The 20,201-nt window shown below is 45.0% G+C and overlaps 1 protein-coding gene across 1 annotated transcript; it reads right to left on the bottom strand.

Annotated features, from left to right (window-relative positions):
* Positions 1 to 917: 917 nt before the first annotated feature.
* On the bottom strand, positions 918 to 19,880 carry brk1 (BRICK1 subunit of SCAR/WAVE actin nucleating complex). Its single transcript, XM_048547273.2, has 3 exons — positions 19,707 to 19,880; positions 5,547 to 5,629; positions 918 to 1,565 (listed from the first exon to the last, which is right to left on the bottom strand). The coding sequence occupies exons 1-3, from the start codon at positions 19,822 to 19,824 to the stop codon at positions 1,539 to 1,541; spliced, it is 228 nt and encodes a 75-aa protein (XP_048403230.1). The 5' UTR covers positions 19,825 to 19,880; the 3' UTR covers positions 918 to 1,538.
* Positions 19,881 to 20,201: the final 321 nt, after the last annotated feature.

Here is a 20,201-nt window from a genome sequence, read left to right on the forward strand (position 1 = left end):
GCTACAAAGCTTCAGCTGCCCATTGCCTTTTCAGGTTTATAGGTTACGTCAGAGACCAGTGATTCATATTTTCACCCTAGTCCTAGCCTACAGTAAATTTCCCAGGTAATCAAAATTAGCAAATAAAATATCTCGGCACTGTTTCCAAGAACAGATGCGTTCACTCCAATGTCCTAACTAATATCCATCCTTCAACTAACATCTAATAATAAAATCAGATGGACATTATGCCATTGTTTGAGAACTTTGCTGTACTCAAAATGGCTGCTGCCTGAAGCCCAACACAATAGTGACTGCATTTCAAGCCACACTTTGGTTCTGAGGCATTTTTGGGCTTCTGGTAAAAGAAGCTTTAATCTTTGTGCAATCACTAGCGTTGCCACTTGACTGCTAACTGAAGTTTGCATTATTTAAAAAAAGGTAACGGTACTACTCCTGTTATGCCTCGTAACATAAGAAAATGAATGTTGATATCATGGTATTGAAGAATCCAACAAATGTTACAGTTAACAATTACATAGCAAATATCATGTGCCTCAGGCACAGATGGCTGGGCTAGTATTAAACTAGTAGGTTACACAGAGCAGCATGCCTCCCAATAGCATATGCCTCAAATGATCTGAGGCAAGACGGAGTTAGAAACACTTAAAACCTCATGTCACTGTAACATCACAATGATGATGTAATAATGTTTCTCTTAAAAAAGGTATAGCAACATACTTACTAAGATGCAAACAACAACAACTATGGAACAGTTCCACTTCTGAAACAATCCCACATCAAAGCAAGACACGGCAGTTCAGCTGACCAAGAGGAAAGGGCATTTAGGCAACTTATCCCATTATCAAAAACCTGCTTAAAAAAAAAGCTAAATGAAAATAAATACAGTATACCCTTCAATAATACAAAAGAGACTGTTTTGTTCCACATCTTTATTTCCAACACACAAATGAACCACTCTGGAGCAATGAAAATAAACCACAAAATGATCATTTATTTGTGATACTCATCCACCCTCCCCTTCCCAAAAAATTACATATGTAATGTCTTTAAAAAACACTGTACTCTCTCATCGAGGAGATTGCTAGATAGTTAGCACACTGAGTATTACAAACGGTTGTGTTATTCAAAGAATAAAATAGAAAGACTGGACTCTGCTTTCATTACACTGTGTTTAGAACAGAGTTCCAGAAACCTTGGTGGGGGGGGGGGGGTGGAGGAGCGAATATAAGTGCATGTTACCACAGATACAGTTGGCATAATACCCCCAATCCCAGTGTTCCCTTCCCCAACCCGACTCATTCCCTGTTTATATCAGTGCTCCTACTTTCATCAATGTGGGAGCGAGCCAACATAGATTAGAAGTCGTAGTCCACATTATTTCAAATTCTCTCTTTAAAAGCTTCAAATGATCAGAGTTTTGATAGAAAGGAACGGAGGTCCAAGGCAGAAGTTCGATAAACTTATAATGGTTTTGTTCTTCACTGACATGATTACAGCAAGTCCACAATCCAAGCAGTTCTGGAGATGCACTCATCTTAGGTCAGAGTCTCTCCTTTGGTAACCTGCAGAATCGGGGGGGGGGGGAGGAGGAGAGAGAGAGAGAGAGAGAGAGAGAGAGAGAGAGAGAGAGAGAGAGAGAGAGAGAGAGAGAGAGAGAGAGAGAGAGAGAGAGAGAGAGAGAGAGTGTGTGGGAGAGAAAGGGAGAACCGTTAGTAGCAATTTCACATCGTAAACATATTCCTACAAAAAGTTCAAAGACAAGTGTCAATCACTTGTCCAGGCTACTGAAGTGATCCTGATGTTAAACACTGAATGGGAGTGATCTTCAAAATTAAATATCTTCACCTCTGAGCTTGGGTTTTAGCCAAGAGAGTCAAAACTTCTGTGGGGGAGATTGGGGCCTGTTATGAAATGGGTTTGGATTGGTTTCTGGTGGGACTGCATAAAGCTGGCCGTGGGAGAGACCATTGGGCAACAGAGAATTTCAGAGGTGTGTGTGTGTCGAGGAGAATTTTTGACTGCAGAATCAAGGCACATATTTAAAAATAAAATAATGCATTTGTGCGTAGCTGGCCAGGCCACTATTTATTGCCAATCCCTAATAACCCAAAGAGCAGTTAAAATTCAACTCCATCACTCTGGGTCTGGAGTCACAAATACATCAGGACCAGATAAGGGTGTCCTTCCCTAAAAAGGACATTAACGACCTAGCTGAGATAGTAAGAAATGCCGAAGCTGAAGTTAGAGATAACACAGTGTGGAGCTGGAGGAACACAGCAGGCTGGGAAGCACCAGAGGAGCAGGAACGCCAACGTTTCAGGCTGGGACCCTTCTTCAGAAATGATGGCCTGACCTGCTGTGTTCCTCCAGCTCCACACTGTTATATCTTATTAATGAACTGGATGTTCTTTTTTCCACAATGGTTTCCAGTGGCCCATCTAATTATGGTCATCACTGGGGTCTTCTTTCATTCTAGGTTCTTATTGAATGCAAATTCCATCATCTGTTATAGTATCACTCAGTCACTGCCTCCTGTTTTTTTCTGGGGCTACAGATACTGAATCTGAAGAAATGATGGATGCTGATGCTGGGTGTCTATATGAAATGGTTCATTTCTTATCCATGGTTCCAGACTTCAAGTGTAAACATATTGCAAGATTCAGAAACACAGGCACCACATACAGTTTGAGAGACCTGGAGGAAACAGTATTCCACGTTTATTTAGAATGCTTTTATTCACAGTCCCCCACCTTGTCTTTTTTTTTTAAAATTGCGAAAGGGTCTGCTTTCAAATGTTTGGCTGCCCTTCAGCTCCACGTTCTTGATCTGCAGGCAGTATGTGCAGAGGACGACCGGCAAGTCAAAGGATCGCCTCATGAACCTGCTCCTAGACATGGACAAAGTGGACAGTAACAGGTCATGAGGGGAGTTGGCGGGGGGGGGGGGGCGCAGGGGAGCTCCAATGTTTGACCTTCTTCCATACTTACACCTGGGCTTGAGTATCCACACAGACGGAGCATGTAGAATCCACTGACACAGTACAGGCATTCAAAAGAACACTGGGCACTGTAGGGGTGGAGGTGCATCATCATTCCTCATGGATCACATTTTAGATGGAGTTTGACACGTCCTCCTTACCAGTTAGTGAGCTTTCACTGCTGTTTCATAAGGTTCGGCAAATGTTTTGATCCCTTATCACCTTGCCTCACTCAGGGTAGTTTGAATCATTACTATTAGTTAATTTAGAAAGAGGCAGAGACTCCCCTGCACAATCAAGAACTGGGATGTTTGGACAAAGTATGGGGCATCATCTCAGGATAAGAGGTCATTCACTTCAGACTGAAGTGAGAATTTCTTTACATTAGAGGGCTGGGATCTGCTGGAGTTCCTGAGCCCAGAGGTCAGACAAGAAAATATTCAAAACTGACGTTAGTAGATTTTTGGACTCTTAACTGCATCAGAGATTTAAGGATCGGTCGGCAAGGAAATTTGAGTTCAGCCATGATTTTATTAAATGGCTCAAAAGGTTTGTAGGATCTATTCTCATTTCCAAGGTTATGAATATTGCAAGAGAAGCAAAAAGTCATTTAGTATTATGTTGAACACCCACATCCAAAGCAATACACTGAAGCACTTCATAGAGTGGCAATAAAATTGAATATTAATCGGGAAAAAATATTCTTATCTCGCACTCACCAGGACTATATTCTTACAAATAATGTGAGGCTGGATGAACACAGCAGGCCCAGCAACATCTCAGGAGCACAAAAGCTGACGTTTCGGGCCTAGACCCTTCAGAGAGGGAGATGGGGTGAGGGTTCTGGAATAAATAGGGAAAGAGGGGGAGGCGGACCGAAGATGGAGAGAAAAGAAGATAGGTGGAGAGGAGAGTATTAGGTGGGGAGGGGATAGGTCAGTCCAGGGAAGACAGACAGGTCAAGGAGGTGGGATGAGGTTAGTAGCTAGGATATGGAGGTGCGGCTTGGGGTGGGAGGAAGGGATGGGTGAGAGGAAGAACAGGTTGGGGAGGCAGAGACAGGTAGGACCGGTTTTGGGATGCAGTGGGTGGAGGGGAAGAGCTGGGCTGGTTGTGTGGTGCAGTGGGGGGAGGGGACGAACTGGGCTGGTTTTGGGATGCGGTTGGGGGGTGGGGGGGGGGGGGGGGGGAGGAGGGGAGATTTTGAAGCTGGTGAAGTCCATGTTGATACCATTGGGCTGCAGGGTTCCCAAGCGGAATATGAGTTGCTGTTCCTGCAACCTTCGGGTGGCATCATTGTGGCACTACAGGAGGCCCATGATGGACATGTCATCTAAAGAATGGGAGGGGGAGTGGAAATGGTTTGCGACTGGGAGGTGCAGTTGTTTATTGCGAACCGAGCGGAGGTGTTCTGCAAAGCGGTCCCCAAGCCTCCGCTTGGTTTCCCCAATGTAGAGGTAGCCACACCGGGTACAGTGGATGCAGTATACCACATTGGCAGATGTACCCAGTGTGGCTTCCGCTACATTGGGGAAACCAAGCGGAGGCTTGGGGACCGCTTTGCAAAACACCTCCGCTCGGTTCGCAATAAACAACTGCACCTCCCAGTCACGAACCATTTCCACTCCCCCTCCCATTCTTTAGATGACATGTCCATCATGGGCCTCCTGTAGTGCCACAATGACGCCACCCGAAGGTTGCAGGAACAGCAACTCATATTCCGCTTGGGAACCCTGCAGCCCAATGGTATCAACGAGGACTTCACCAGCTTCAAAATCTCCCCTTCCCCCCGCCACCGCATCCCAAAACCAGCCCAGTTCGTCTCCTCCCCCCACTGCACCACACAACCAGTCCAGCTCTTCCCCTCCACCCACGGCATCCCAAAACCGGTCCAACCTGTCTCTACCTCCCTAACCGGTTCTTCCTCTCACCCATCCCTTCCTCCCACCCCAAGCCACACCTCCATCTACCTACTAACCTCATCCCACCTCCTTGACCTGTCCGTCTTCCCTGGACTGACCTATCCCCTCCCTACCTCCCCACCTATACTCTCTCCACCTATCTTCTTTACTCTCCATCTTCGGTCCGCCTCTCCCTCTTTCCCTATTTATTCCAGAACCCTCTCCCCATCCCCCTCTCTGATGAAGGGTCTAGGCCCGAAACGTCAGCTTTTGTGCTCCTGAGATGCTGCTTGGCCTGTGTTCATCCAGCTCCACACTTCATTATCCTGGATTCTCCAGCATCTGCAGTTCCCATTATCACTATTTGTAAGAATACCAGTTTTGGGGAGAATACAACGTTTATAAAATGAGTGCAAGTTGAAAAGCATTAACAAAATTTGACTTTTCTCCCCCTTCCAGAGATGCTCAAGTTCTATACCATCAAGTGATGAAAGTGAAATGCCCTCCATCAACCAACCACACATGAGCTTCCTGGAGATGACGAGAATGGATTTTACATGACCACAAACAGGCTCAAATATAGGAAAACATCTCCTCAAATCTGACAACACTGAATTAAACATTTTCTCTCAATGCGATTTATTTGTTAAACATTAAACTCTTACCCTTGCCTCGATGTACTCGATCCTTCGCTCTAATGCGGTCAGCTTTTCATTCAATGTAGCTAACCGTGAACGGCAGGACATGTCTGCACAAATGAAAACAAAAACATTTCAGTATAACAAAGTATTCCTTTTGACGGCAATATACTACAAATTAGCCCCAACGATAAATCTAAGTTACAGTCACAGAGTCATACAGTATGGACATAGAACCTTTGGTCCAAGCAGTCCACACCGACCATGTTCCAAAACCAAACAAGTCCCACCTGCCTGCATTTGGCCCCCATCCCTCCAATCTTTTCTTATTCATGCACTTATCCAAATGCCTTTTAAATTTTGTAACTATACTTGCATCCACCACTTCCTCCGGCAGTTCATTCTACATACAAACCACCCTCTGAAAAAAAATTCACCTCAAATCCATTTTGGTCCATATTATGTACCAGATTTGCCAACAACACCACAGTAAACATGTTAAGTGCTTTAAAACAAGCAGCCATCTAGTTTCATTCTAGACTTGCATTTATATCATGCCTCTCACAACCTCAATCAGCCAAAGTATTTTACAACCAATTTAATACTTTTGAAGCATTGTCCCTGCAGTACAGGTGCTTCGCCATTACACAACAGTTGCGCTCTTGTGTGACCTTGCGCTCTAGAAAATCATAGCAAAATCACATTTTAGGGAAATCGCTACACCTGTACAGCACAAAAGTTCAAGTTCTCCAAACAGCATCCACTATTCATCAGTCGTGTTACAGTGAATTTGCGTTAACAAAACACTTGTTATAGCAGAGATAATGGGAACTGCAGATGCTGGAGAATCTGAGATAAGAGTGTGAAGCTGGATGAACACAGCAGGTCAAGCAGCATCTCAGGAGCACAAAAGCTGACGTTTCAGGCCTAGACCCTTCATCAGAGAGGGGGATGGGGAAGACTGTTCTGATGAGGGAGGGTAGGAGGCTGGAGGGTAACTTCTTCAGGTTAGGCATTCCTGGAAGAGGCTTCGCAGTGAGGTTAAAACTGTATCAGAGATAATGGGACCTGCAGATGATGGAGAATCCGAGATAACAAAAAAGTGCGGAGCTGGATGAACACAGCCCGAAACGTCAGCTTTTGTGCTCCTAAGATGCTGCCTTGCCTGCTCCACACTTTGCTATCTCGGATTCTCCAGCATCTGCAGGTCTCTTTATCACTGGTTAGTGCAGCTGCCTCCCAGCACTAGCGAGCCACCGTACAGACAGCACCTCAGTCAAACATCTCCCCGAAAGAGGACAGCAAGAGAATCCATGATAATGGGAACTGCAGATGCTGGAGAATCCGAGATAATAAAGTGTGGAGCTGGATGAACACAGCAGGCCAAGCAGCATCTCAGGAGCACAAAAGCTGACGTTTCGGGCCTAGACCCTTCCAGCAAGTTTACTTTGTGCTGCCAATTCAATTGTGAACCTAGTGCACCTGGAACTAAAAGGAGTAGAACCAGTGTGCTTTAAAAACTGCCCTCAGCCATTGAATATTGGAACACAACTTATTTGAAAGCACCACAGCTTATTCTCATGACCAAAGCAAACATTGTCTGTACTGCTTGAGTATGTGGGGGGGGGTGCATTTTCCAAACAGACAAAATATAGAGCACAAGGTATTTAATGGTTGCGTTCAGTAATCAGTAACATTGTTAGAATTTCAGTTAAATCCCGTACAAAAAGACAATGTTATGAAATTTATATGTTGTGTTCACTTGCAACATGGAAGTCCTAGGAATGACGGTGAAGACAGTTTGAGAAGACAAATTAACAACATCACACCCAAAGCATAATGACACAGCATTAATGCATTAGCTCACAAATGACTTTTCTCAAAGAGTACCGATACTGATATATTCAGTATACTCAACAATATTGCTGCATGAGGGGTAAAGAGGGTAAACGATGGCTAAATGTTTGTAAGGAACAGAAAAGAAAAGCCCTTCGATGAATCATGTGTATCTCTAGCATCTTGCGTCTCGTTGCCTAGCAACATGAGCCTTTAAAATGTTAATTCAAATAACGAGTGTCAAAAGGAAAAATCAAAAGAGATTGCTTTTTCAAAGGGGCGCAAACAAGAAACTGCAAATTATAGATAACAAAAAGGTGTACAGAGCTGGATGAACACAGCAGCCCAAGCAACAGAGGAGCAAGAAAGCTGACGTTTCGGGTCAGGACCCTTCTTCAGGATTGGGTTGGGGAAGGGATCTGGGAAATAAATAGAGAGAGGAGGGGTGGGGCTGGGTAAGGTAGGTGGTTTGGGTGATAAGTGAGTGCAGGCAGGGAGTGGTGGGGAATGGTCAGTGAGGTGAGAGAGAAGATGGGCAGGTTGAGTCAGGTCAAGGAGGGAGAGCGAGGGATGGCCATGGGACGAGGCCGGGGGTAGGGACGTTTTGAAACTGGTAAAGTCCACATTGAGAGCATTGGGTTGTAGGCTCCCAAGGTGGAATATGGGGTGCTGCTCCTCCAGTTTCTGGGTGGTGTCATTGTGGCACTGGAGGTGGCCCAGGATGGACATGCCACCCAGGGAGTGGGAGGGGGGAGTTGAAATGGTTCACCACTGGAAAGGTGTTGTCATTAGTCACGAACCGAGCGCAGGTGCTCTACAGTCTCAGAGCTTCCACTTGGTCTCACTGATGTAGAGGAGGTCACTTTAGGAACAGTGGATGCAGTAGATCACATTGGTCGACGTGCGTTTGTCACAAACAGAGCACAGGTGCTCTACAAAGCCAAATCCATTCATCTTGTTCTTCTCAATACAATTTCCACAAAGCTCTGAGAATCGCGTGGCCAGCAACTAAGCCTGTGAATGGGGTTAAAAATTACATGCTGGAAGCACATAAAAGGCCAAGCTTGCATCTGTTTGGAGAAATGTTCGCTTCATTCCTCTGAACTAGCAGTGACATTGAATCTCAAAGGACATCAGAAATGGAAAAATCATTTCTAATGGGAGTTCCTTAGACCAAGCTGGTCTCTGATGAATGTTCCTTTTCTGGAAGCCTACCAATAAATCAGCTTTTTGGCAATTTTAGTTTTAGCCAAAGTTGTTAATATTGCACTTTTTTCATTGTTTTAACTCTGCTGTAGATAGTCGGTAAATACATTAATGGATGAATCTGCTCATTACAGTCTTTCAGCAAATCTGCTGTCCTTTCTGCTATCTTGCAGCCTTCAGAGCTTTCTGCACATGGCAGTTTAGATAAAGGCTCTACTAGCTTATTTCATTCAAATCCCTCATTAGCTAGCCCCACCTTCTCCAATCCTTCCAAGATCAGTGATAACACAATGTGGTGCTGGAGGAACACAGTAGGCCAGGCAGCATCAGAGGATCAGGAAAGTTGGCATTTCAGGTCGGGACCCTTCTTCAGAATAAATTCCAAGAATTTCCAATTCTGGATTCCGGCTCAGTCCCAGTTTGCATTGCTCAGCTGCCTACATCCCAAGCTCACTGTTTACTCCTCTAAACATCTCCTGAGCTTTCTCCTCCCTTAAGACACACCTCATAACTTACCTCTCTGAACAAGTTTCATCTGTCCTGATAGTTTATCACTATGGCACATGAGCTTTGTTTTATAATGTTCTGGGAACTCCAAGGTTGAAGCAGCAAGATATTTCGTGGACTTATTTACATCCAACAGGTCCAGATTCCACATTCCCTGCTCTATTCAGGGAAACACTTGAATTTTGCTAAATCAAAAGTTTTACATTAACCCATGCACAGAAATCATAATGTCTCACGAAGAGGAAGCAGATATTCTCGCAAGAATGCTCTGCTCTATCAACGCACATAGAATCAGCCACGCATTGCCACAGTTCACACAAGACTTCACACAAGGCAGCAACAGCCAATACTTAAGTACTAAAGGGGTGTCAATCTTTCCAACAAGGAGGAATTTTTCTACATAGAAGCATTATGATGCAAGAACAGACCAGTTTGCCCAGTGAGTCCATGCTGGCTCTCCACAGAGCAACCCACTCAACCCCATCTTCCTGTTCCATCTCAAGCCTTCTCTCCTGCAGTGGAAATAAGCAGCTCACTTCTCCCCTCATAGCAAGTTTATCAACATTGGCATCTTTCCAGTCAGTCTTCACTAAACACCAAGATGTGAATAACCTTTCTATACTACATAGTGTCCAAAATCACTCAGTGGTCAAACTGTGGCCTATTCATTACCCGGGACACATTGATAGCCACGTCTTAACACTTGGAATGGTATAGCTTTATAGAGAAGCTCCTTTGCTCCAACCAACTCTGCTGCTCCACCTCTGTTTATCTGGATAAACTAAATTAAGACACACTCCAGAAATAAAAGACAGAATGTACAGCTTTAAAAATGGGCTTGGAATTACACCCGTGGCCAACATTATTAACCCCTCTTTGTGCAAGGATGACGGTTGGTCTGGGCAAGACCACCAAATGGCGACTTTTCAAATAAAAACAGACTGGAAAAATCTTAGCAGGTGTGGCAGCACCTGTGGAGAGAGAAACAGAGTTAACTTTGAATCCAACGGCTCTTCAAGTCATTGACTTTTCAATTCGGTCTATCAACCTCTTTCCTTCCTCTCCAGTTCTTTTGGAAAACCTTCTGCTTTCTGAAGTTCACAAGACTAAGGGAGATTGACACAAATTGTATCTATTTTAATGCAAGAGCTTGACTGGTGAGGCAGATGAACTTACAGCACTGATCAACACATGGGAATATGATACAGTGGCATGCAATGAGACATGGCTGGGATAAGGGCAAGACTTCCCCCCCCACCCCTTATTCATTTATGCGATGTGGGCATCGCCAGCATGGTCAGCATTTATTGCCCATCCCTAGTTGCCCTTGAGAAGGTGGTGGTGAGCTGCCTTTTTGAACCACTGCAGTCCTCCTGCTGTAGCTTGACCCACAATGCTATTAAGGGAGGGTATTCAAGGATTTTGACCCAGGGCACGGCGATACATTTCCAAGTGAGTGACTTGAAGGGGAGCTTGGAGGTGATGTTGTTCCTATATGTCAGATGCCCTTGTCCTTCTAGGTGGAAGTGGCCGCGGATTTGGAAGGTGCCTTCGGAGGATCTTTGGTGAATTTCTGCATTGCATCTTGTAGATAGTACACACTGTTGCTGAGTGCTGGTGGTGGAGGGAGTGAACGCTTGTGGAACTCAGTAGCAGCTCAATGGTTCAAGGCATAGAATTCTCAGGCAGTATAGGAGCAGAAGTAACAGATGTGGGGGTATTACATTATTGATAAAGGAACCCATCACTGCTGTAATGAAGGAGGACATCGTAGAAGGGTCTTTGAATTAGCCAGATAATAAAATGTGAGGCTGGATGAACACAGCAGGCCAAGCAGCATCTCAGGAGCACAAAAGCTGACGTTTCGGGCCTAGACCCTTCATCAGAGAGGGGGATGGGGGGAGGGAACTGGAATAAATAGGGAGAGAGGGGGAGGCGGACCGAAGATGGAGAGTAAAGAAGATAGGTGGAGAGGGTGTAGGTGGGGAAGTAGGGAGGGGATAGGTCAGTCCAGGGAAGACGGACAGGTCAAGGAGGTGGGATGGGGTTAGTAGGTAGCTGGGGGTGCGGCTTGGGGTGGGAGGAAGGGATGGGTGAGAGGAAGAACCGGTTAGGGAGGCAGAGACAGGTTGGACTGGTTTTGGGATGCAGTGGGTGGGGGGGGGGGGGAGAAGAGCTGGGCTGGTTGTGTGGTGCAGTGGGGGGAGGGGATGAACTGGGCTGGTTTAGGGATGCAGTAGGGGAAGGGGAGATTTTGAAACTGGTGAAGTCCACATTGATACCATTGCAACTCTCTTTGAATTAGCCATCTAGGCAGTGCTTCGAAATAAAAAAAAGGCAGCAGTTACCTTAATGAGATTATACTACAGACCACCCAACAGTCAGATGAAGATAGAGAAGCAGATATGTAAGCAAATCACAAAGATGAGAAAAACAGGATTATCGTTGTATGGGACTTCAAACTCCATCCCTTCTGATCCTTTCACACAAAGGTGGTATGGGAAAGTTGGAGTTGTTGGCTGGTTTGCCGAGCTGACTGGTTTTCATGCAAACATTTCATCTCTGTACTGGATGGCATCATCAGCACTGGGCAGACTCCACTGAAGCGCGGTTGTTCTGTCCCACTCTGAACTTATACGATCTGGTCTGTCATGGCGTGCAGTCTGGTTTCCAGTTTGGTACCGCAGTGGTATGGGGACTATTCCAACATGCTTGTTTTTACATCAGTGGTTGAAAACCAGGACTCTGGGAATTCTCGTGCTCATCTTTGTCTTGCTTGTCGTAGTACTGAAACTTATTCCCAGTCAAATTGGTGTCCTTCTATGTCAGAGTGTAGTGAAACGAGGGAGAGTTGGTCATGCCATTTTGCTGCGGGTTGTGTTCATGTATCTGCTGTTGAGTTTCCTGCCCGTCTGTCTTACGTAGTGTTTCTCGCAGTTGCTGCATGGTATTTTTTTGTCACATTTGTCCTGCTCATCGGGGCGGCACGGTGGCTCAGTGGTTAACACTGCAGCCTCACAGCACCAGGGACCTGGGTTCGATTCCAGCCTTGGGTGACTGTCTGTGCAGAGTTTGCACATTCTCCCCGTGTCTGCGTGGGTTTCCCCTGGGTGCTCCGGTTTCCTCCCACAGTCCAAAGATGTGCAGGCTAGGTGGATTGGCCATGCTAAATTGCCCATAGTGTTCAGAGGTGTGTGGGTTGTAGGGGGCTGGTTCTGGTTTGGATGGTGCAAGGGGCGGTGTGAACTTGTTGGGCTGAAGGGCCTGTTTCCACACTGTAGGGAATCTAATCATGGGTATGGACTCTTTTAGTCTTTGAGACTAACTGGCAAAGAGTGGCTGTTGGTTTGTATGCTATCCTTATTCCAAGATGTCATAGGAGTCTTGCCGGCAGTTCCGATGTACTTCTAACATAGGGCAGTGTGACCCCTGTTTTACAGTATCTTCTTGGTGTTGTTTGTTTGCAAGGCGATGGCTGGCAAAGCTGTTAGGATAATCGTTGTCTGCAAAGGCTTGGATTTGTGCAGCTCCGGGGTGGTGTAGTGGGTTATCGCTTTTTTTAAGACAGAGATGTGACACAGCTCTGTTTGTGGACACTGGGTTGGTTACTGTCCAGGCCTAATGCTGAACTACAACAGTAGCCACTAACAGAACCAACCTGCAACTCTAACCACAACCCTAGCTACGGCATGAAGCTGGAGGATGGAATTTTTAAAGGTGCACCCAGGAGATGTTGTTCCAATATGTAGACAGTCCTACTAGAAATGGGGTTGTGCTAGACTTAATCCTAGGGAATGAAGCTGGTCAAGTGATTAAAGTTTCAGTGAGTGACCATTCTGGAGATAGAGTAACCATATCTCTGCAAGTTTCAAAGCCATCATGCAAAAGGATGCATCAAAACAGCAAAGCTGAGCCAAGTAGAGATTTGCACTGCCCCATGGCACTCTTCACTTCTGTCAAAATTCTTTGAGAACAGATTGAATCAAGGAAGACACTTTCATCAAGTTTCTTGCTTGGTTTAGTAATCTCTGTACTCAAAGTGCCTACTTTCCTAAGACAGCCATCCTGGGAAAGCCTTCTAAATGGGATCATACTCTCAACTACAACCACATACAAGCCAGGGCGGCACGGTGGTTAGCACTGCTGCCTCACAGAGCCAGGGGCCTGAGTTCGCTTCCACCCTCGGGTGACTGTCTGTGTGGCAAGTGCACATTCTCCATGTCTGTGTGGGTTTCCGCCCACAGTCCAAAGATGTGCAGGTTAAGTGGATTGGCCATGCTAAATTGCCCTGAGCGTTCAGGGATGTGTAGACTAGGGGGATGGGTCTGGGTGGGATGCTCTGTGGGGCAGTGTGAATTTGTTAGGCTGAAGAGCCGGTTTCCACACTGTAGGGATTCTATGAACTAAGAATTTCCCAATTGTAAGGTTGATTTGAAAAGACTTTAATTTTCTGCAAGTATAATTGCATACATCCGTCCTTTACACGTGTACACTGTTTCCTCCAATTCAAACTTTGACACCTGGACAGCAGACTAACTGTCATGAATTTTCATGGCAGCAATCTCAAATGACTGCCTTTTCTTAAAGTCTCAAACTAATCTCTCATCTTGCTTTCGCTTAGATTCAGAAAGCTGCAATCACATCAGCTGCTCTACTTCACACACACACACACACTTTCATTTCTTGGGGTAGGAGGGAGCAAAGTAAAGATGGGACAGCAGGAAAGTTTGGGGGTCAATCTTTGACTTTAAATGGGAATCAAAAAAAGTAAATGATATATGAATTCTTACTGATTTAAAAATGCCCATTTTTTAAAAACAATAACCAATCTAACCTCTTCTAAAAGCTGAACGTATCTGTAGGAAAGTGATTAAGACATCACGACATTATTCCAAAAATAAAGCCAAGAAAGAGTTCCACTACATATTTTTTTAAAAAACCCAGCATTTTAAGCCTTGGTTGCAAGTCAGAACTGTCTGTTATTTACATCTGCTTTCCGGAGGCAGCTCAGCACAACTATGAGGAAGTGACCCAGTCCGTTGTCCGAGATAAAATAAAATTAATTGCTTGACTAGAATTGTTCCTCCCTGGTTGCACAGTAGCAGCAGTTACAAATAATAAGAGTTCAGAGTGGCAAGTTATGGCCCATATTAAGCTCATCTCATAGCTGAGATGAGAAACTCGCCGAGCTATGTTTGTGGGCAGGCCAGAGAGCGCGCTCGGAAATCAGGAAGGGAGCATTAATTGATTCTCACAAGTACTCAAACCACAGGCTACAAAAAAAAGCATAGGCAGAAGAAACAACACTTCAAAACTCAATCATATTATGAACCACACCAAACCCCCTCAAAATTAAGTTAGCCTTGACGCTAACTATTTTTTCTTTTAAAGGCAAGTGCCAGGTGTTGCATTCTGGATGCAATTTGATTGGTCAAACTATCAGATTTGGCGCAAAACACACTTTATTCATACACTAAAGTTAAATTACAATAAAAGAAAAAAAGAAATTGGAATAACTTAACTCTACTGGAAAACTGAACAGAACAATAGATCATGTTCCAGTATCATAACATCCCACAAACACACCCCTGTCAAATCCAGAAAACTTGATTGTCTGACAAGCAATTCTTCAGTCCAGGAGGAAAAACATCAAGAGAAAATTCTGAGAGAGAGGATAGCAGGGAAAGATGTACTGCAGCTTCCAAACCCAGATTAAAATTCAGCAACAGCTACCAAAAATCCTGGTTCTGTGGGAGCTTGGACCGCATTGCTGCAACTGTTTCTAACAAAAAAACCCCACACACACACACACACACACACACACATGGGCTTTCAATAGACAGCTTTGCAACTGTCTCAAGACCTCTCTTCAATGGAAAAACAACAGGTCAAAATACTCTTCTTAAAGCGATAGGATCAATCATTTCGGAACTTTCATTACAACTCGAAAGTCAACCTTATTCAAACAAATGCTTTCCCATTTAGGCAGGGCAACACAGCACCAGGGGTCTGGGTTCAATTCCAGCTAGAGTTTGCATTTTCTCCCTGTGCCTTCATGGGTTTCTGCTGTACACTAGTTTCCTCTCATAGTCCAAAGATGTGCACACTAGGTGGATTGGCCATGCTAAATGACGGGTTATAGGGATAGGGAGAGGGGTGGCTCAGGTTGGGATGCTCGTCAGAAGGTCATTGTGGACTTGATGGACTGAATGGTCTTGTTCCACACTGTAGGAATTCTATGAAATACACATGCTTATCTAACTACCAGACCTCCATCAGGTAAAACATTTGTACCCTATTAACACAACAAGCATATGGCATCAGATGATCACATTTTTACCTCAACTCAAGAAGGTGAAGAATTTGATTAGATTCCCTACAGTGTGGAAACAGGCCCTTTGGCCCAAGTCCACATCGGCCCTTGAAGCATCCCACCCAGACCCATCCCCCTATAACCCACACACCCCGAACACTACGGGCAATTTAGCATGGCCAATCCACCTAGCCTGCACATCTTTGGACTGTGGGAGGAAACGGAGCACCCAGAGGAAACCCACGCAGACATGGGGAGAATGTGCAAACTCCACACAGACAGTCACCTGGGGCTGGAATTGAACCTGGGTTCCTGGCGTTGTGAGGCTGCAGTGCTAACCACTGAGCCACCGTGCCGCCCCATTTGCTGGAAAATTATTCACAGTCTCTACTGAAGTATTGAAGTAGTGTTGGAAGTTAGGCAAGAGCGTTCCTGTCCTGCTAACAGGGTAAAGGAGACCTTAAAAAAGCTTCCTTTAACATGGAGATGGAATTCACTGATGTTACAGAATTATAGATGCTCTTCTTTACAGATTCCCAATTTGATGGCTATGAATGAACTGTTGCTTTAGACTTAACTAACACAAGGCAGCAGGTAATTCACAAAGAAAAAAATAGCAAACTTCAGGTAACAGATTATAAGTAATTAGATAGTATTGCAGCATTTTTCTCTTCACGACAGGATCTGAGGCACAGGATCGCATCATTCAGCTCAATCAGTCCATGCCATTTTTGACTGTAAGATGCAAGTGAAGAAACAGACCATTCAGCTCATTGAGTCTGTCCAGGAACCCAGTGAGATCACAACTAACCTAATAATCCTCAACTCCAGTTTCCTGCCTATTCCCCATACCCCTTACCAAATAAAACAAAAATCTCTCTCAGCCTGGAAATACTCTTAAAATGATGCAGACTCAACAGTTCTGTGCAATAAACTCAAGCTCACAATTGTCTGAAAGAAGAAATTCCTCCTCCTCTCTGTATTAATGGGCATACTGAGATTATACCCGCTTGTCCTAGACTTCCCACAAGAGGTTTATGAGCCCCCTCCTATCTTTCCTCAACTCAATCTGCCATTATAATCTTCTCCATCACAGGTTTGTCAGGTTTTTCTGCAAAGGTAAACTGATTTCCCTTGACCATCCCTGTGAAGTGAGTTCTGCAACTTGGGTAAAGATACTTCCTCTGAATTATTTACTTATCGGATTTCTGGTTACCATGTATCCCGATGGTCATTGTAAAGGGTCAAATTATTTTACAGCCCCTTGTTACACAGCAGTAGAGTCCCTGCATCTGGGTCAGCAGCTCCAGGTTCAAGTCAAAGAATCATACAATCCCTGCAGTGCCAATAGAGGCCATTTGTACCAGCCATCTGAACAGCATCTTACCTAGCCCCCTCATCCCTGTAACCCTGCATTTACCATGGCTAATCGACATGGCCTGCATGTCCCTACAAGTTCCCACCTGCTCCAAAGCATCGTAACATGTCTGAACAGGTTGAGTGAAAAATATCAATGATCAACTGATAATGAACAAAGAACAATACAGCACAGGAACAGGCTCTTCACCCCTCCAAAACTGTGCTGGCACATTTTACCCTTCCATACGAAGTAAAAATGCTTGCCTTCACTGGAAGAGGCAATGAGTAAATGGATAGGCAACTTATGCTGCAGCTTTATATGCGAAATCTGCAAGGCCTATATCATATCTCATATGTTAACCAAGAACAGAACATACTGAATAAGCTTAAGGGGGTATGCAATGAATGGTATGACACCAGGAAGCTCAGGGGAACTGATGGATCTTGTGGTGTTGGTCTATCAATCCCTGAAGGTGACAGGACAGGTTAATGGGGTAGCTATGGCAGCGTACAGGACGCCTGCCTTCATCAGTCATGACAGATTATAGCAGCAGAGAGGTTATGTTAAAACTGTACAGGGCTTTGGTTAGGCCAGGTCGGGGTAGTGTGTGCAGATCTGGTCACCTGACTGCGGGAAGGACTGATTGCATTGGAAAGGGTGCAAAGGAGATTCACCTGGACACTGTTCTCAGCTGAAATGTTCCAACCCGGACTGAGGCTGGATATGCTCAGGATGTTTTGTTTTTGGAGAACAGAATGGTGAGGACGGAATATGATAGGGGTGTATAAGATTGCAGAGAGGGGTAGAAAAACTTGAGTCAGAGTACAGAAACAGACATTTCAGCCCAACTCATCCACGCCAACCAGATTTTCTAACTTGAACTGGCATTTGGTCTAAACCTTTCCTATCCACGTGCGCACAGATGGGACTAGTTCGGAATGGCATCACTGTCAGCACAGACATGGCGGGCTTAAGGAATGTTCCTGTGCTGTACTTTTCTGTGGGCTTTGAGGCACACAGACAGTGAATAGAAAACATCTGTTCCCCTTAATGGAAGGGACAACAACAACAAGGGAACATAATTCAAAACTGAAAGGCAGGTGTAAAGGACATTTGAGGAAAACCTTTTGACTGAGTGCGATGAGGCTCTGCAATGTGTTGTCTGGGAGGGTAGCTTCACAACCTCTACAAAGTATTTGGATGAGCATATCATCTTTGCTCATATGAGCAAAGTGTCACAACTTTCAAGGATACGGGCCCAGTGCAGGATAGTGGGACTGGTGTAAATAGTAGTTCATTTTTGGTAGTAAGACGCAGAGTCATAGAGATATGCAACATAGCAACAGTCCCTTCGGTCCAAGTTCATCACACCAAGCAGATACCTTAAATTAATCTAGTCCAATTTGTCAGCATTTGGCCCATATCTCTCCAAACCCTTCCTAATCATGTATCCATTCAGCTGCTTTTCAATGCTGTAACTGTATCAGCCTCCACCACCTCACGTAGCTTATTCCATACATGCACAACCCTCTGCATGAAAAAGTTCCTTCTTAGATCCCTTTTATGTCTTTCTCTTCTCACCTTAAAAGCTACGTTCTCTATTTTGGATTCCCCTACCCTGGGAAAATGACTTTGGCTATTTACCTTAATAAAAGCCCATCTTGACTTGATAGAGGTCGAAGGGTCTCTTACAAAGAATACAGCACAGGAGCAGGCCCTTCAAGACCATACTAACACTTTTTGCCCTTCCATACCAAAACTGTCTTCACTTACAGGATCCATATTCCTCTATTCCCTTCCTATTCATATATTCATCTCCGTGCTTATCGAATGTTGCTACTGTGTTTACTTCCACCACCTCCTCTGGCAGTGTGTTCCAGGTACTCACCACCTCTTGTGTGCACAGCAAGTTTTTCACATCTCTTAAGCTTCCCTCCCCATCACACCTTCAATGCGTGTCCCCTAGTAATTGACTTCTTCACCCTGGGAAAAATCCTCATACTTTCCACTCTATCTTATAAACTTCTATCAGCTTGCCCCTCAATCTCCTGCTTGCCAGGGGAAACAAATTCAGTCTATCCAAACTTTCTTCATAGCTAGAAGCCCCCATACCAGGCAACATCCTTGTATGCGTTTTCTGTATCCTCTCCAAAGCATCCACTTCCTTCTGGTGACCAGAACTGTATGCGATATTCCAAGCGTGGCCTAACTAAAGATCTATAAAGCTGCAGCACAACTTGTCTATCCTTTTACTCAATGCCTCTTCTACGCTGTATGCTGATAATTTTTGAAGCAATCTGGTGGCATCTGGGAAGAGAGAAAGAATTAGGATTTTAAGTCTGGTAAGACTTCTTCAGTAGTGAGGTCATGTAGATTTCGAAACGCAAACGCTGCTTCTCTCCACAGGTGCTGCCAGACCTGCTGAATTTTTTCCAGCACTTTTGTTCTTCTTTCAGACCTCCAACACCACTGTTTTGCTTTTATTAAACATAACTAAGACATGACATTACAATTACGTCCATTACGCAGAACAGTTTAAAACCAGTTAAACGTCCAGACTGCATTAAGTGAGTTCGTCTCACTGGTAAGTGGGGCATTCGAATTAGCTTCAGTAACCCCTGTCTGAAGGCCAGCCGAGACGAGCTTGCTCCACTCTGGTCAAATAGCTACTAGCCCTCTGATTCACACACGAACGACAGGGCGAGGCGACTGATAGGCAAAAAGGAAGCACAGCTCAATTTGGAACGTCTCTTCCGTTCGTCACCGCCCCATCGCGAAATAACCCTTTAAAACGATCTCTGGAGAGTAAATGCAAATTTAACTTCCTCCCTACCGTCGACAGTTAAAGCCAGCGACAAACGTAGGACATCAGCTGAACCAGGCCCTACGTTCCTGGCACCCAGTAAGTCAGACTTAAACAGGAAGCAATGCTTTGGTGGGTGCGCTGTCACCGGAGGCTTCTTACCGAATGAATTCAGGAAATCCGCGATCTTCTTGATGCTGCTGGTGATCACTTCAATGTATTCCCTGTTGGCCCAGTCCTGATGGATCTCCCTCTGAACCGGATCCCCCTGCCCCGCCATAGCCCAAAGAACAAACGAGTTCTCCCTCCCCTCTCCTCCTCCCGGACCGGAACGCCCTGATACTGTAATCGCTGCGTTGATTGGACAGAGCAACACAAAACCCGGCCATCTAGACAATCTTATTGGTCACATACGACCCAGAGACGCGAGTTCCTCGAAGACTATTGGACAGAAGTGGAACTGGAGGTGCGGGAAAGGCGAGACAAGATTTTCCATTGGCAGAACGTAAAAGATGGTACCGCCTTTCCGTGGAAATAAAAATCCTATTGGTCAGTCTATTGGCGAGAACTTTGATTGGTGGAGATTTTAGAGTGGGTGTGGAAAAGTGGCGAGGGTGAGAACCGTTCAATTGCTCGAAAGGAAGATCGAAGATTTGG

Source organism: Stegostoma tigrinum, chromosome 11, assembly GCF_030684315.1.
Source record: "Stegostoma tigrinum isolate sSteTig4 chromosome 11, sSteTig4.hap1, whole genome shotgun sequence".
NCBI classification, from domain to species: domain Eukaryota; kingdom Metazoa; phylum Chordata; class Chondrichthyes; order Orectolobiformes; family Stegostomatidae; genus Stegostoma; species Stegostoma tigrinum.